The sequence below is a fragment of the Drosophila takahashii genome, chromosome 3L (genome assembly GCF_030179915.1).
Source record: "Drosophila takahashii strain IR98-3 E-12201 chromosome 3L, DtakHiC1v2, whole genome shotgun sequence".
NCBI classification, from domain to species: Eukaryota; Metazoa; Arthropoda; class Insecta; order Diptera; family Drosophilidae; genus Drosophila; species Drosophila takahashii.
In genome coordinates this window covers 11,268,215-11,286,048 of record NC_091680.1, presented here as the reverse complement: position 1 = coordinate 11,286,048, position 17,834 = coordinate 11,268,215, and the positions used below count along the sequence as shown (strand labels likewise).

General features: G+C 41.1%; 1 protein-coding gene across 1 annotated transcript in view; it reads left to right on the top strand.

Moving 5' to 3' along the window:
• GluRIB (Glutamate receptor IB) overlaps window positions 1-14,268 on the top strand; it is a 28,066-nt gene extending 13,798 nt beyond the window's left edge. Inside the window, exons 6-17 of the mRNA XM_017150043.3 lie at window positions 717-970; window positions 1,359-1,523; window positions 3,703-4,041; window positions 4,268-4,369; window positions 4,997-5,237; window positions 5,725-5,819; window positions 5,888-6,055; window positions 8,322-8,433; window positions 10,018-10,478; window positions 11,501-11,745; window positions 12,737-13,205; window positions 13,716-14,268. Of these exons, the coding sequence (XP_017005532.3) occupies window positions 717-970; window positions 1,359-1,523; window positions 3,703-4,041; window positions 4,268-4,369; window positions 4,997-5,237; window positions 5,725-5,819; window positions 5,888-6,055; window positions 8,322-8,433; window positions 10,018-10,478; window positions 11,501-11,745; window positions 12,737-13,205; window positions 13,716-13,820 (2,756 nt within the window). The 3' untranslated portion in view covers window positions 13,821-14,268. The remainder of the gene's footprint in view (window positions 1-716; window positions 971-1,358; window positions 1,524-3,702; window positions 4,042-4,267; window positions 4,370-4,996; window positions 5,238-5,724; window positions 5,820-5,887; window positions 6,056-8,321; window positions 8,434-10,017; window positions 10,479-11,500; window positions 11,746-12,736; window positions 13,206-13,715) is intronic.
• Window positions 14,269-17,834: the final 3,566 nt, after the last annotated feature.

The window sequence follows — 17,834 nt, the reverse complement described above, 5'->3', positions numbered from 1 at the left end:
CAGAAATTAAATTCAAAGAAATCGAATTGTAAAGCCAGATAAAGTGTACTTATATCACCAGGTAATTGAGGGCATTTTTTCAAATTTATTTCCATTCCTTTTTTATAGATTACCCAAAAATTTGATTTCATTGGCCATTTACTGTTTTTCTACAGTTTAAATGTCAAAGAGGACCAAAAAAATGGATTTTAAAAGCTTTATAAAAAATACTTCCTTAATTGCAAGCTTCCCACAATTCTGTGGAAAATCGAGATAAACTCGGTTGATAGCAGCAGTTTATTAGCATTGGTTTCTATAAAATAAGGCGATTATTCCCGAATTTAATTCAATTCACCTTAGACAAGCTTTGTGCATAAGCAGATTTCATCGTGAATTTTGCCGAGAACTTGATTTCACGTCGGGTGGGTGGTTGTTACCCCTTGTCTGACCCCTTCCAACCCCTGAGCCCCTGGGCTTCCTGTGGATTGCAAATGCTCGTGTTGTTGATAAGGGACTGGGGATTGGGGGCCCAGGGGCCCGGGGCCCTATTCCTTTGCACTGGCTAACGACTCGCAAAACTGTTGATGGCTGTAATTTGTGTGCCCCTGCTAATGCATCTATGTATCTGGATCTGAATCCGTAACTGGCCATCTAGCCATATGGCCGGATGGCCCAGAATGTGTGTAAATTTGCCCGAAACTCAGTTAATTAACAGGATCACACTTGATACCCCGCAGGTCTGCTGCGCCTCCAGCAAATATACCAGGGCCTGCGCCCCGGCAACGAGTCCTTCCAAGTGGAGCTGGTCAAGCGCATCTCCAACGTCAGCATGGCCATCGAGTTCCTGCACACTCTGGAGCAGATCGGCCGCTTCGAGAACAAGCACATCGTTCTGGACTGCCCCACGGAAATGGCCAAGCAAATACTCATCCAGCATGTCCGCGATTTGCGACTCGGCCGACGCACCTACCATTATTTGCTGAGTGGTTTGGTAAGTGTTGCTGTTCTGGGCACCCGAAAACCAAAGCCAAACCCAAAACCAGAACACAAAAAACGTTTAATTTAAGGAACGGTGGAAGAAATAGTTAAAATTAATTATTTACAAACAAATTAAATACGAAATATTTTTAAAAACATTTTTCTTAGTACCTTAGTTTACAAATAATAAAGAAAATATCAACTTGACTTTTTTTTACAGTTTTTAATATCTTTTTATTTATAAAAATATTTCTGGAATAAAATTTGATCCATTAAAAAATAAAATTTAAATATTTTTTAAGGACACCTTCAAAACAATTGAACAATACACCATCCTACAGCCAATTTAGCCCACTGTACCTTTATCAACCCAATTTCGATTCGATTGTCTTGCATTGCAGGTCATGGACGATCGCTGGGAGAGCGAGATAATCGAATTTGGTGCCATTAACATTACGGGCTTTCGCATCGTGGACACGAACCGGCGGCTGGTGCGCGAGTTCTACGACAGCTGGAAGAGATTGGACCCCCAGATGAGTGTGGGCGCTGGCCGTGAATCGATTTCGGTGAGTAGCCGAACGAGGCCAGCACACTAGTTTGGCAGTTAAATATTTGCGGGGATTTAATGTTTATCCGGAGAGAGGGGAAGGACACTCGGGAGGACACTGAAGCACAGAGGCACCGAGGCACTGTGCCACTGTAGCATAGTTTGCGGCGCTTTGTCGATGCTCAGCGCTCTGTGTGTTTGCACTTGTGTTTGTGTGCTTCTGTTTGTGTTGCGTGTAGTCAAATACTCGTTCTCTTATTCGCATTCCGGCGACAGATTCCAGATTTCACTTTTAGCGAGCGGGCAGGAGACAGATAGCTATCGCACAACTTGCAGTCAAAGGCACATGTGTCCTTGTCGCCGCTGCTCCGTTGTCCTTGTCAATGCGACCGGGACCTAGACGTATACACTGAGGAGAAAGTGTGTTAAAAATAGCAGGCATTAACAAAAACAAGTTTATGATTTAAAGATTTAAAGATTTAGAAATAATAAATTAAAACGGATTTTTTACTGACAATAAGAACATTTAATATAATTTATCATGCATTAGAAATATTTTCTCTTTTCTGCAGTATTTCAATATAATTATTTGGAATAATTAAATATAATAACATTTAATATCTAAAATTTTCTATGAGCAAGAATATTTCTTCCTGTGTAAGAGAGACAGCCTTGCGAAAGCAAGTTGCTTTAGTTTGCGCTTGCTGGCTGTTTATATTTGTATTTCCTTGGCATTATCCTTGTTGACAAAGATTTCACTTTGTGGCGCTTAAACGTTGGCTGAATTCAGCTGCAGGACAGTTCTCTCCGGTTCGGTTCAGTCCGGTCCGGTCTGGTCCGCTGTCCTTCGTATTCGGTCCGTTCCGGTCCAGAAGCTGGACCGCTGCTCTCTTTGGCAGCGCTTGTTTGTTTATTTGACTTGCGTGTGTGTTCTGGGGGAAATTCACATTAAAGTCTTTGTGTGGCATTCTATTTCGCTTAGCCCGTGTTTGCCCAACCGGCCAGTAGGCCAGTTTAAGGACTGCTGCCCAGCCAGCAGTTAAATATTAAATCAAAGTTTTTCCCGCTGCTTTTGTATGGGTTAATGTGCGACACGTTTCGTGGCTCAACTCCCGCCGGGCCTGGGGCTAGCTTAACCCCTCGACGCCCATCAGCATCATCACCTGCTCCGGTGGGCTAAATACGGCGAAAGATAGCTGCGCCCCAGAGGGCAATGGCTGGCAAAATTGTGAATAACAGCGTGTAATGCACTCATTAAATGCCGGCAGCTAAGCCACCTCCTCGCCAGTGCCGAATCCACGGGGGGCTTTATTGACCAACATCCACCATCCTCTAGGATTATTCCCAAATCAATGCTTTTGGTTAGGGTTTCCAGTGGAGTACAGTCAACAAAATAATTAGTTTTTTGGCCGACACAACGAAAATATTTATCCAAATATGGATTGTCATACCTTTCTGAAAATTTTATTTTTAGGGCATTTTTCACAAAAAAACGTGATGTACCCCTTATAAAAAAATGAAAAATTGGCGAAATTTTTATTTTTTCAAGATCACACGGAAAGCGTCATTGATTTTTTTATTATTTTGTTATCTGTATTTTTGGTGTAGGACCATTTTTGGACAAGTTACAGCAAAAAAACAAATAGAAAAAAATCAAAATTTTAACCAAAACCTAGATCTTAATTTTCCACAAAAAAATAACTCTTTTTTGACCGAAACAACGGAAGTATTTATCCAAATATGGATTGTCATACCTTTCTGAACTCGTTATTGAATTTTCAATCGATTGGCATTCAAACCTGGGAGTTTTACTTTTGTCAATTTTTCGCAAAAAATCATGATGTAACCCCTTATAAAATAAATAAAAATTGGCGAAAATTTTATTTTTCCAAAATCACACGGATTGTTCTGATATCACCCCCTACAACAAAATCCTAGATCCGCCACTGTTGAGGAAAGATTATCTAAAATGTAGTCCAAATGAGTCAAGGTAATATATGACCTTATCTCATTTTTAAGGATAATTATTCCAAAAATATATATGGGAAGCCCATATTTTAGGTAATTATTTCAGATATTTACATAATTTTAAAAAACTTTACGGTATTTTTGTTTTTTGGCAGTATAAATGTAAACTAAAAATCTTGCAAACTTTAAAGTTATTAAATCGAAACCTTATTTTTTCTCCGAAACTTCAGGCCCAGGCGGCGCTCATGTACGACGCCGTATTCGTCCTGGTGGAGGCGTTCAACAAAATCCTGCGCAAGAAGCCGGACCAGTTCCGGAACAATGTGCAGCGGCGCAGCCAGACGCTGATGGTGGCCCAGGCGGCGGCCTCGACGTCCAGTGATGGGTACAACTACAATGCCAATGCCAGCGGTGGCTTCGCAAACGGTGGTGCGGGTGGCGGGGGATTCGCCGGCAGCGATTCCGGCGGATCCGGTGGCATGGCCTCGCGAGCACTGGACTGCAACACGGCCAAGGGCTGGGTGAATGCCTGGGAGCATGGCGATAAAATATCGCGTTATTTGAGAAAGGTGAGTTTAGATCCATCCGTGTTCGCGACGACGATAGTGTGGACACAATGTGCCGACATCATCGACATCGATACACCTGCCTGCCAGTCGGGCAAACTGACAAAGCAATTAAGCACACATACGCCCCGTGTTGCACCCAACCACCCCATGTTCCTGTTTTACGGCTCACTCTGTACTCTGTACCCTATATGTGTGTATTCATCTCCTGGTTTCTTTGCCTCCGCAGGTGGAAATCGAGGGCCTAACCGGGGACATCAAATTCAACGATGACGGCAGACGCGTCAATTACACGCTGCACGTCGTCGAGATGACAGTAAACAGCGCCATGGTATGTGTTTTGTTGTCGAGTGTTGTTTAGTGCTGCCCAGTGCCGTTTGGGGCTGTGGGTAATGGTCCGCGCGGCGTTAAGCCATTCGGGGAAAAGGTAAAGCTAGAGCCGTACTGCTGTTTGCACTGGGCAACTTCTGGGCACTGGTTTTCACTTGGCTTACTTCAAAATAGAGACTGAAATAAGTCGAAATTAAAACAAAGGCTTTTACTTTTTACTAAATGGTACTTAGTTATAAAAATGTTTTAATTTAAAACTGGTAATTATTCAAATAAATTTGCTGGTAATTTTTACAATAAAAAAAATACAAAACATTATATTAAAGCATTTTATGTTAATTAAATATAATAAGATTTAATTATCCTACAGAATTAATTACAGTTTGAAAAGAAAAAATGTGCTCAAATAAAATTTAATAACATATCTACCATTTACTTTCTTATGTTAAAAGAAACTAAATTTGCCAGTCTGTTCTAGTTGGGAAATAGAAAATAATTCAAAGTTAGGCAAATATCGATTCGAGTTGCTCCCTCGTGGGGAGCAAGGTGTCGATGTCTGCATTATTTATGGCCTGCCCAACTCGGTAATTTATAATCTTTCGGGACTTCTTCTTTTCTGACAACCCAGGTCAAGGTGGCCGAGTGGAATGACGATGCCGGGCTGCAGCCCCTAAATGCCAAGTACGTCCGATTGCGTCCGCACGTGGAGTTCGAGAAGAACCGCACCTACATAGTGACCACTGTCCTGGAGGAGCCCTATATCATGCTGAAGCAGGCGGCTTTCGCCGAGAAGCTGCACGGCAATGACCGCTTCGAGGGATACTGCAAGGACCTGGCCGATCTGCTGGCCAAGGAACTGGGCATTAACTGTAAGTGAATGCGCGATGCCCTGCTTAATCGGCCGTGTGAATTCCCCGCTCACGATATCCGATTCAATGCACTTTTGACTTTTGATTTTTTTAACTTAACTTTTGATTTACTATTTGAATGGTATGTGCTCAAAAAAAGAAATGTTCAAAATAGAACTGCCAGAACTTGTATTTATATAAACCACATTGCTTCCTTTTCCTTACATTCTACTGTTTTTAAGTAATTCATTGCATACGTAATTAATTTCAGTAACCTAATATCTTGAAAATATAATAAATTATACTTTTAAGTTGTACTAAAAATGTATTATTTACTTAGTTATTTGAATTTGAAATAAAATCATCATCACAAAAGTTAAATTAGTTGTAGTTCTCAATAAGCAAAATATTTTTTAAAATTGAATACTTTCTAACAACTTCTTAAAATGTTTTTCTATAAGATTCAATATTAACTTATTCCCCCTTTTTCTCTTTGTGTCAATTGCAGATCAGCTGCGCCTGGTCAAGGATGGCAATTACGGCTCGGAGAAATCCAGCGCCCATGGTGGCTGGGATGGAATGGTGGGGGAGCTGGTGCGCAAGGTGAGTCGAGTTCCTCCTTTCCCTTTACCCCTTTATAGCCCCCGGCAAATGAACTCGTTCGGTTGCAGGAAGCGGATATTGCGATTGCCGCCATGACGATTACCGCCGAACGCGAACGTGTCATCGACTTTAGCAAGCCGTTCATGTCGCTGGGCATCTCCATCATGATTAAGAAGCCAGTGAAGCAGACGCCCGGCGTGTTCAGCTTCATGAATCCTTTATCGCAGGAAATTTGGGTGCGTATATGCTGGGAGGAGCTTCCCGAGTTCCTCGAGTTTCACCAGTTTCCCAGTCCCCGTTACCCATTTCCCATTTCCCTATCCCCCTTTCCTTTTGGCTGCGTGCACTTTGCTTCATTGGCGCTCAGCGGAGCGATGCAACTCGAGATGCTGAGGATTTTCCCTTTGGCTTTCCCGGCTGAAAGCGAGAGATTGTCCAGGTCCTGTAAACATTTTAATCAAGTCCTGGCCGCGACTATTGATATTGCCAGCTGGCACTTGACACTGCCTCCAAAATTTCTAATTATTTCCCGTCCCAAAAACCGTCTTAGACTCTCGGCCGTCTAAACACACAGCGCAATGTGTTTATTTTCACTTTGGTAACGAGTCAAAATGTTGCAAAAATTGCGCTGCATACAAATGGGTAAAGTTTTTAAACAATTTCTTCATTTCTGTTTCTGTTTCGCCGCCGTTTCTGTTTTGCCTGGTAATTTTTACGCTTGCCAATTTTTTTCCCCTATTTTCATTATTTTTTTCGCCCCCCTCGAAACGTTTCTCGATGCGAAGGCTGCTGCTGTTCGGGCAAAAGTTTGCGGCAAAGTTTCGACTTGTATATTTATTTCTTCTGGTTTCGGCTTCAACTTGGCACCACGTAAGCTCCCAAAGTTTAATAGAGTAAACGACAAAGTTTTTTGTGCTTTTGCCACTGTTTGCCTTTTTTAACATTACTCGCATAAACACAGCAGCCCGGCAACATGGAGAGTTTTCCCGAAATTACGTGGCCGTCAAGTTTTAAATTTAACGCTAGTCGCTGGTCCGAAGTTTGGCGCTCGAGGCTTGTTTAAATAATGGCAAGCCATCAAATTTGTATGAGCGTTTAGTTGATGTTTATGTTGCACCAGGGTGCTTCAACTACTCCCGAAAATTGGGGGATGGGCTAACTGGGTAGACAATTAAACCAATTATATGGGTATGCGTACTAATGCTCAGTAAATGCGCAAAATTATGACGACGGAGGCTGTTAAATTTACGCCCAATAAAAAATTCATAAAAAAGGGGCACAGCCCAAATCCGAATCTCGAAAGTCAAAGAGTGTTGACAGCGCGCGACAAACGCAAAATTAAATGCTAATAAAAGCCGGCGAAACAGCGCGCCAAAGTGAAAGCTAATGCGTAATTTGACATGAGCTAAAAAATTACAAATGCAAATTAGTTTCCAGGGGTTGGGTTGCGTATAACTGGGCTCTAAGGATGAGGAAAGGGATCCCAGGAAAGGCGAAAGGCGAACGGCAAAAGCCAAGGCGCAAAGTTAACAAGCTAATAAAAAAGTCTTTTACAAAAAATTTATCATAAATTAAATGAAGCATTTTAGCTGCACACACACTGGCACACTCGCAATTTGAAAAGCAACAACACAAGCGGCACAATCCTACTTAGGCGAGTGTGAGAGTGTGTGTGGCGAAGCCATTCAGGCATATGAAAGCGGCGGCGACAAACGACAAGGACACACCTTTCCTTCCGCACAAAGGCGCTTTCCATGGCAGCCATTCAGGTGCTGACAGCTCCGACACACACACAAACACTGGGAGGCCTTACAGTGGGAGAAAAAACGGGTGCTAAGAAATAGAGTAACTAAACAAGGCTGACATAACTCAGTTCCAGTCTTAAGTTTCTCAAGAAAAAGTTAAGATACCCAGAACCACTGGACTTTAATGATAAACAAAGACGCCTTTTTTTAGGGTTTCAAATATTTTTATACACTAATTTATTAAAATTACTGATGATTTAACATCTAATATGCTAATCTGGCTTCTAAAAGTTTTTATTTAATTTCATAAAAAAGATATGCATTAGAATTAATAAGATTTTAAATTTTAAATAATTTGCTTCAACAGGCATAAATATTTTCATTAAATTAAAACAAATTTTCCTCTGTGTAGGCGCAGTAGCAACTGTTGCCAGACAGCCGCCAGCAGAGTTTCTGCTCCTGTCGATGTCCTTGGCTGCCATTGTCTTGCTCCTGCGAACCCGCGCTCCCCTCACCGTCGCTCCATTAGGTTAATGTTCCGTTATTTTCTAGGAAGCCCCGGCCGCTTCCGCTTCAATTAGTTAAGAAAATTTAATGAAAAAAAGCAGTAGCAGCAGCAGCAGCCGGCAAATTCGCAGTGGCTGCTTGCACAGGTGCCAGGCCATCTCTCCATGTTCCACGTCACGAGTGTCTCATGTTTACCTACCATACCTACAACTTTCTTTTTCTTTCTCTTTCTGCTTTCACCTGCCAACAGGTGAGCGTCATCTTCAGTTACATCGGCGTGAGCATCGTGCTGTTCTTTGTGTCGCGCTTCTCGCCACATGAATGGCGCCTCGTGCAACAGCCGCAGCAATCACAGTCGCCAGGTAAGTGCCACCTGTACTTGTGCCTGTACCCACACACCTGTTCCCGCCAGCAGCTGGGTTATTTGAATATTGAATTAAATTGCGCGCTTACGAAAAGTTCACGCTGAAATAGGAACAACAATGTCTTAATGTGGGGAGATCCTTTAAGTGAATGCTCTGGGAAATTAGCATTTTCTTAAGACACACCCCATTGTCTTGTTTTAGAAAGGGAAAACTGGATTGAGACTTAATTCATTTATATTTTTATTCAAAATGTATTTATAAGTATTATGCACTATACATATGTTCAGTTATTTCTATGATATGTCCTAAAAAGATATACGAAAATAAGCCTTATACTTATATCCTGAAGTTTCTCTTACTATAATATACTTAAATTACTCTTTATTTTATTAAAGAGAATTGCACTATACATTTTTGGACATATAACTTTAACAACCGAAATTAAATTTATAAATGACATAATTTTTACTTAATCTTAAAATTAGTTATTGATGTGTGCTTTAAATGCGAAAGTTATATTATATTCTATTAAAGTACACTATTTCTTCGAGTGCAGCCTAACGAGATATGTATCTGCGTTAGCCAAAAAAGCGGATGCCAGGCGGAAGTCCCAAAATCTCGTAATTGTATGCATCTGCTACAACTTTTGACTTGTTTTGCATTCGATTTCATTTGATTTCATGGAAATTCAATTATTTCAATTCAATTTGAGTTTCCCACTGGTGCTGCTGTTTTTGTAGGAATTCTGTTGACAATCGGAGCGAGAGACACATATGAACTGGCAGTTAGTTAGTAGTCAGAGCGACAGAGAGAGAGGAATTCAGAACCGGCGATGTGGAGTGGCTGTTCATAACAATCTATTGACATCCTGCAAAACATCCTTAATGTAATTTTAGCGGAAAGTAAACAACATTTTGTATGCAGGCAGCGTTTACAGACAGTGTAAAAACGGAGATAGATAAACAGAGACCCAGTGAAAAGAGCGGGACAAAGGCGAGTGCAAAATAAAACCTGGCAGAGATGCAGGAGCACGAAGGACACGCCATGCTGGCACTAGAGAATCAGCATCCACATCAGGACATCCACAGCCACATCCACATCAGCATCACAAGCTGAATTTGCCGGAGGAGCGGCAATGTCATCACATCTCCGCCTGGCAGTCAATGGCTTTGCAATTGAAGCAAATGGGGAACAGAGACTTGGCTATGGGTTTGATTGCATATCAATTAGAGCAGGCGCAAAAAGCCAAGCCAAACGAAATGATTGAAACTTGGACAGTCGACATGGGCACGTACAAGGAGCTCACTCCCCATTCGACTCGCATTCACACTGAGAGAAGAAAGGGGATTTCAGTTGGGAATTTATAATTTTTCAGGGATTTTAATCAGGAAATTTCAGGTGTAAATTTTAGTTAGTAATAGGATTTAAAAGACAATTATTTAAATTAAAAAATGAGTCTAAAAATAAGACACCTTTTTTTACCGTGCACTGGCAGACTGCGTTTGCCGTCTGCGGTTTTGTTTTGCGGCCAACTCACAGGGCTCCTGGCCCGCCCCCTTTTCCGCCTGCTCGCCCTTTCAGATCCGCATGCACATCACGAACAGCTTGCCAATCAGCAGCCGCCCGGCATTATTGGCGGCGCCCCCCTGCCCGCTCCGCCCGGACCACCCACTCCGGGCGCCCAGACGGCAGCCGGGGCCGCCGCCCTGCAGGCCGCCCTCTCCGCCGGAAGTCCCGGAAGCGGAGGCTCCGCCTCGACGGCCGTGAACGAGTTCAGCGTGTGGAACTCCTTCTGGTTCTCGCTGGCCGCCTTCATGCAGCAGGGATGCGATCTGTCGCCGAGGTCCGTGTCCGGACGAATTGCAGCCGCCTCGTGGTTCTTCTTCACCCTGATACTCATCTCCTCGTACACGGCCAACCTGGCCGCCTTCCTCACCGTGGAGCGCATGGTCACGCCGATCAATTCGCCGGAGGACCTGGCCATGCAGACGGAGGTGCAGTACGGCACTCTGCTGCACGGCTCCACATGGGACTTCTTCCGGGTGAGTAGAAAATTTACAGGTACTGCACTGCACTGGGGGAAATTAATTGGTCAAATTTATTGATTGAAAAATCGTTCGGATTCGATATTGAATGCTCATTTTAAAATAAAAATTTAAGCGGTTTAATATAATTATTTAAGATATCTTACCAATTTATTTTTAAATACTTCAAAATAAAAGATCCACAATTGCAGAAAGTCGTCAGAAATAATAGGAAAGGGATTACAAAAATCTATTCAACTGCAAATATTTTTTTAAAGCAATTTTATTCATTTTTTGACCCAATTTCGGGATAATTTTTCCCTCTGCATACCTTGTACATATGTACGTATGTACCTACCTTCCTGTTCGCCTGGCTCCCCAGACAATTGCGACATTGCCGATTGCCTAGCAGCCAAATTAATTTCGGGTGCTCATGTCACACTCATTTGACAACCGCACAATGGGCAAATCAAAGACAATAAAAGCCAACAGTCAAGAGCTAGAAAACCATTAGAATTTGCGAGCTGAGCCTTTTGAGACGTCAAAATTGAGAGGGTCCCAGCCGGGCCAAGGATTAATTTGTGTTAGACGAGGAATAAAAAGCAATTTGCCGCCCGTTCCACTCAGACCTCCCTTCCATTCCCTCCATTCCCTTAGCATTCAGTAGCATTCAGCAATCCACATTCCATTTCTCCGGCCGTCAATCGGGCCAAAAATGCAAAAGAAATGGGACGCAATTCTATTTTTTATGGCTACATTTATTTGAGATGCTTTTAAGCACACTTACGCTCGGCTGCCTCGCCATGTGAGCAGATATTTCTATATATTCGGGTATATATATATATATCACCCGACAGTCGTTGTGGGGCGACTAGGACCAGGACCTCGGCATTATGTTGATGGATGTCTGGGTGAAGCGGGTGTCCCTATCCGCCTGCATCCGACTGTCCCAGGATGCCATGGCGTATACGCCTCAGATCCGCGTATTTCGTATTCCTTAGTCCTTACTTAATATTTTCGCTCGCCTTTTGTGCCCGCAGCGCTCCCAAATCGGACTCCACAACAAGATGTGGGAGTACATGAACTCGCGGAAGCACGTCTTCGTGCCCACCTACGACGAGGGGATCAAACGCGTGCGCAACTCCAAGGGCAAGTACGCCCTGCTGGTGGAGTCGCCCAAAAACGAGTATGTGAACGCCCGCGAGCCCTGCGACACAATGAAAGTGGGCCGCAATCTGGATACAAAGGGATTTGGCATCGCCACGCCGCTCGGTTCGGCGCTCAAGTGAGTACACTGCGCAAAAATTAAGAATCTTAGTCCGAGCATTTGGAGTTCCTTCAAGCTAGAGTCAAGCAAAATATTAAATATTTCTTTTTGGATCAGTTTTCAAAATAACTTTGCGGGAAAAATCCATACATCCCCTATGCAGACATCTGTATTTATTTTAAAAATAAGTGTAAAAGCTAAAAATAAAAGGAGCTTAGAAGTCAATTTCCAATTTAACAGCCATTCGACATAATTCTGAAAAATCTGATTTTGTCTATGAATTGTAAACTTTTAAACATCCTTACCGATTTCCAGAAAAGTTAATAATTTGTTTTGCAACTAAAAAGAATGAGTGGACAAATACAAATTACAATTTTAATCTTATTTGAAATCCCATTTTTATTAGTGAAAATCAATTTAATGCCATTTTCAGCCTTTTCATTTCAACCTTTTATCAGAAACGGTTAAACTATTAAAAAAATCAAATTTAACAGCAATCCCTTATACTCGCCACACTCTGAAAAAATTAAACTTTGTGTGTAAAATAAGAGCTTTTATTTATCCAAATCATTTTTCATCAGAGTCGACGATTGGATTTAAAATACAAAATTAAAAAAGTGAACAAATATGAAAATCTTTGTTAGTGAATATCCAAATTATTTTTTACTTCAGTAGCAATCAAATTAAATATACAGAAATGTTCGCCTGTTATTGTCCCTTTCTCTCGAATTTTTTGCGGAAGTGTTTCCTATTTTTATGTGGACGACTGGCAACACTGATCCAGATCCTTTTACATTGGAATTATTATTTTGTCATTTTTTTAAAGTCTGAATTCTAAATTATAAATTTGAGTGTAGACCCGGAATCTGGGTGCCATTGGGGAGTCAGAAATTGATGCCTTTTAGGGTGAGGAGCTGCTGAGTTGTGGACCAGAGATGAAAGCTAACCCACATACTTAACAAAGGCACCTCTACTCTCTCCTCCACTCCACCCACTCCCCATTCAACAGGGACCCTATCAATCTGGCCGTGCTGACGCTGAAGGAGAACGGCGAGCTGATCAAGTTGCGCAACAAATGGTGGTACGAAAAGGCGGAGTGCAATGCCCACAAGGACGGCGAGGCCTCGCACAGCGAGCTATCGCTGAGCAACGTGGCCGGGATATTCTACATACTGATTGGCGGCCTGCTTGTCAGCGTGTTCGTGGCCATCCTGGAGTACTGCTTCCGCAGCAAGGACTCGCGCTCCGCGTCCGGTGGCTCCGGCATGGGAATGGGCATGGGCATGGGCATGGGACTGGGCGGCGTGGGCGGCGGCAGCCTGGGCAAGGCCAATGGCTCCATGATGCTGGGTCCCTCGAGCGCCGTGCCCGGCGTCATGCCGTCCTCACATCAAAGGAGCACGCTGACGGACACCATGCACGCCAAGGCTAAATTGACCATTCAAGCGAGTCGCGACTATGACAATGGACGCGTCGGGGTAAGTTGCACTTACAGAAAAATAGCAATGTATATTTTGTAATATAAAAAAATAATTTTAAGTGAGCTTGCACACTATTACTTGGTAATTACGCATTTAATTCAATGATTAATTCCTTTAAAAAGAGACCCAAAACATAGTTATAGTTATAGTTAATTTACAAAAATATTTTACGAGTTAGATACTTGTATTTTATTTTTGCGCTGGACAAAATTTTTTTTTAATGACTTTAAGAATGTGGTTTTAGAATCCAACGTTTTTAAAATGTGTCTAAAATGCTTACTATAATGTTCTTTTATTTAATAAAAACATAAAATATTTCTATGGTATATTTAACTAGTATCCAAACCAGCTAAATTTTTTAATCAAATACCAAAACATTAAATTTAAATGTAGGGAATATTTTTCTGAGTGCTGTTAACAATTCCTGATTGCAGAGTGGTAGAATTTCGTCCTATTTATAACGCACTTGCGATGTCCAACCATGTATCGATTCTAATCCACGCACAGTATCTGAATTGCGCCTCGTTGCAGTACTATCCGCCCGCCCAGCTCTCGGCCACGCCCCCCGACGCCGGGGACGCCCTGCACATGAACGCCCACGGGCAGGTCTGACATGAGCACGCGCAGGAGTCGCGCCTCTGACGCACTCCCTGCGCCCCCACGATCCGCCGCATAATGGCCAACAGTCGCCAGGAGACGGAGAAGATGATGGGCGGCGGTCACGGCGGCCACGCTGGTCACGGCGGCACCGTCACCGTCTCCGTTCCGGCCACCTGCTCGAGCAGCATGAACGGCAGCCACGAGGGCAGCCTCACCCTGTCGCCGGGCAGCGGGAGTGCCACCCTGATGCGCCACTCGCCGGACATCAACCAGCATCCGTATGGCAAGTAAGTGCTCGGATGGGATGGAATAAGCTAGCTATAAGGACACCTAGTCGTAAGTGCCAGTCGAAAAGCCAAATAATGGACAGCCACACGCAGTCGGAAAACAGGACAGGGGCTCAATAAAAGCTGCATACTTTGAGGAGTCCTTGCAAGAGTCTGAGATATTTCGCCATTTTCTTAAAATATTTTGCTAAAAAATTTTCAAATTAAATATAAAATCATAACATGTTTTTTTTAATTAATTTTTTTAAATAAATGTGTTACAAATTTAAAGCATTTGTTATATTTAAACAATTTTATCTTATGATCTAGAAAGGAATGCATAAAATGTAGAAAATCTTAAATACTTCCCATAACTCACATTTAAATACATTTTAAAACCGAAAAATTCTTGTGCCATTTAAAAAGTGAAAGCAAATTGAAAATTTAACCATTTGCAAAAGTGAAAACATGAGAATGCGTTGAAAAATGCATAGCCCACTTTTGGAGCGATTGCATGCCAAATTTATGGTTATTAATTTGCAATAAGTGCGCAGAGGAATTTTAACAATAAATCTCGACGCCGAGCGATGCAACAAAGTATGCAGCTTTATTTATGCGGCCGCATTCAAATAATTGCGCTGCGCAATCAGTTGGCAAATTTTTTTTAGCCTGTCAGCGATGCAATGCAAATGAATGGTATAAATTATTGCATTGCTGTAAACAGTCAGCTGAGCTGTGCCGAGGATCGGATCGGATGAGATGCCGGCAGGTGGGATGATGATTATAATGAGTGGTGAGGGGACAAACAAGCGAATGACAACTTACATGAGGCGGAAAGGACAACATGCGAAACACGAAATAACCATAAACACACACATAAATACGCGGCCAGCTGCATACTTACATATACACATATATAAACACTGCAATTCATTGCATTCAAATGACTGATTAATATTTTTAATAAACAACAAATGCGCCGCAACTCAATAGCTAAAGAGAAAATTGTGAAAACACGCACAAAACATGGGATAAGTGTTCATAGCGGGATATTACATTCGGTTTTTTTTCATTTCCTCCTCAATTATCATTGCGGATTTGTTGTCGCATATTTGTTTATAATTAAATTACAGAAAATACTGGCTAAAAAACGCTAATGAATACAAAGCGAGTGTCAGGCGGGGGCCCAACACAAATATTGTAATAAATTAATTAGCGCTAAATAAAGAAAATAGTTTTACTCATAGTGATGCTCGTGAATGCAAAACAAACAACTGAAAAAATGAGACGAGTGGCTAAAAAGCAGAAATTTAATTAAATTTATTTTAATTGAAATTGTTTTGATTTCTGAGCTGCTAAAAGTGGGAAGAATTTTCACAGATTATTACGTTTTGCCATTATTAATCCATTTTTGTTAGGACCGAGATTTATTTATTTAGCTTTTTTACTAAACGTTGAATGCCCCCAGTGAGTAGCTACTAACTATTAGGATAGGCTAGATATAACGTTTGAATTGTGAGGCAAATCAAGCAACAACAAGAGTCGCATACTTCCGCATTGAATTTGGACAAAGCAAACAGGATGTAGCTGTAATTATTAACTGTAAAAACATGGAAAAAACGTACTCTAACTGTAGTTAAATTTTAGCATATTTAGTATAGTTTGCATTGACATGGGTCACGTTCTTTATTGTACATAAAACAAGCGAAATGCCACGTTACTGGGCTAAAGTTGAACACTAAAACAATAAGAGAAGAAGCGAAATACCATAACAATGATCAAGTCATATCAAACGGCATTCAAAATGGTACTAAGATTATCCAAACTAACATAACAAGTTGAGCATAAAGAATTAAATTTTAAAAAAATATTAAAAACTATTGTAAAATATTTATGAATTTATCGTTGTTAGCTCAGATTTGTGTGTGCATAAAATTGATTAGCATGTTTATTTTTAAAACCATTTAAAACTTTGGTTTACACTTCCCATCCTTTATGGTTTTTGGTTTATGGTATTGCTGAATGCCTAAATGTTTTATAAGCCAGGCTGGGAGATCTCAAACAACAACTGTTGCAGGTGAATTGCATTTAAACTCAATTTTAGTTATTTAATCTACGTATGACGAAATCAAAACTAAAATCAAACAAAGCCGCTAAAGTGCATAAATAAATTTAATATCAATAGTAAACAGAAAATTCAAATAAAACTACCGAGATATATGTATGTGCAAGTGCAAGAGTAAATACCTATAAATATAAATGGTAAACTGTCTAAGCAAATAAGTGTTTATATATATATATCTACAAATACGTATGCGAGCGGACAACTAGAAATGTGTTGCCAGGAAGAACTGCGAATCAAATCAGATAATAAATCCCAGAGACAGAGAAAAAGCCAGACCCGAATAAAAACTCAATTGACACCGCCACAAAAAGCATAGGCAATTCAAGCGAATTTTGCCCACGGCAACATGACTACAATATTAAAGAGATCAAAAAACAATTAGTATTAAAAAGCATAGCCGTAAGTTGAAATCAAATTTGAATACGAAAAAACTGTATGTATTTTTATTCACTGACACTTTTATTTTAATTGATTAAGTTCGGCCGTTGCCCGGAAACCCTTTGAGATTCCCATTCATTTTTTTAAACACCCCTCACATATAGTCGTGCATAGCCATGTGTATAAATTTCAATTTATTTGTAAAATATTACCAAAGTAAATACATGAAAATGAGCAGCAGCAGCAGCAGCCGGCGAGGCGGGACATTTGATATATTTATTAATATTTAGCAAACATATTGTTATCGAATTGCATTTAACTGCCCGAAACCGAAGTGAGAGCATAATGAAGGCAAACAAAGATGGTAAATAAAACTAGCATAATAATAAACATTTTAAACGCCTCGTTCTTTTCTTGAGTCACGGTGGGTCAATCTGAATCCGAATCTGATGGATCATCTGGCTGAGTGAATGAATTATCCAACTCCCTCCCGGGTGTCAGTACTCCATTCTTCGGGCTCGTCGTTAATCCAAATGAATTAAGACAAATTTGGCTGAGCAAATAAAGCCGCCTGGCTGGTACTTTCGCCCGGTCGAAGCCAACTGACTTAGGTAGCTGAAAGCATTTGCACAAATTGACGGTCTACCGCACTTGCCACATGCGGCAGCTGAGAAATGCTGGAGCACTCGCACACACACAAACAGGCGGCAGAGGATGGCTTTATTATGAGGTCGCCGTGTGCACTGCAGTGACATGGAATACTACCCACGAACCACCCAGGAATAAACCACCATCCCCAACCAGAGATGGGAAAGGTACTGCCTTTATGTCCTATGAATAAGTTATCGAACTTTTGAAGTCAATACTTAAAAGTGATTGGAAATAAATTTCAAACTTTAAGGGACTAATCCGTATCAATAGGATGAGTATCAATAAATTAAATATTATTTAAATATTTTAAAAATATTTTTGGAAAATGTAAAGGTAAGATTATAAAGTTTCCTCAGTATTCCTGAGAATAAGTTTTATAATACAATATCAATAATTATTCAATTAATTATTTAAATATTTTTGGAAAATATTAAGGTAAGATTACTTACTTTTCTTATATTAAGGTATGGTATAAGGGTACCAAAAACATGTACCTACATTTATATGTACCAAAACTCACCCCCATCTCTGCTCAAACGCCAAGTAGCTAGGCCTCTCATGCCGATTTCGGTAAACTATTTACTGGATTCTCGGGCTGTGTGTGCA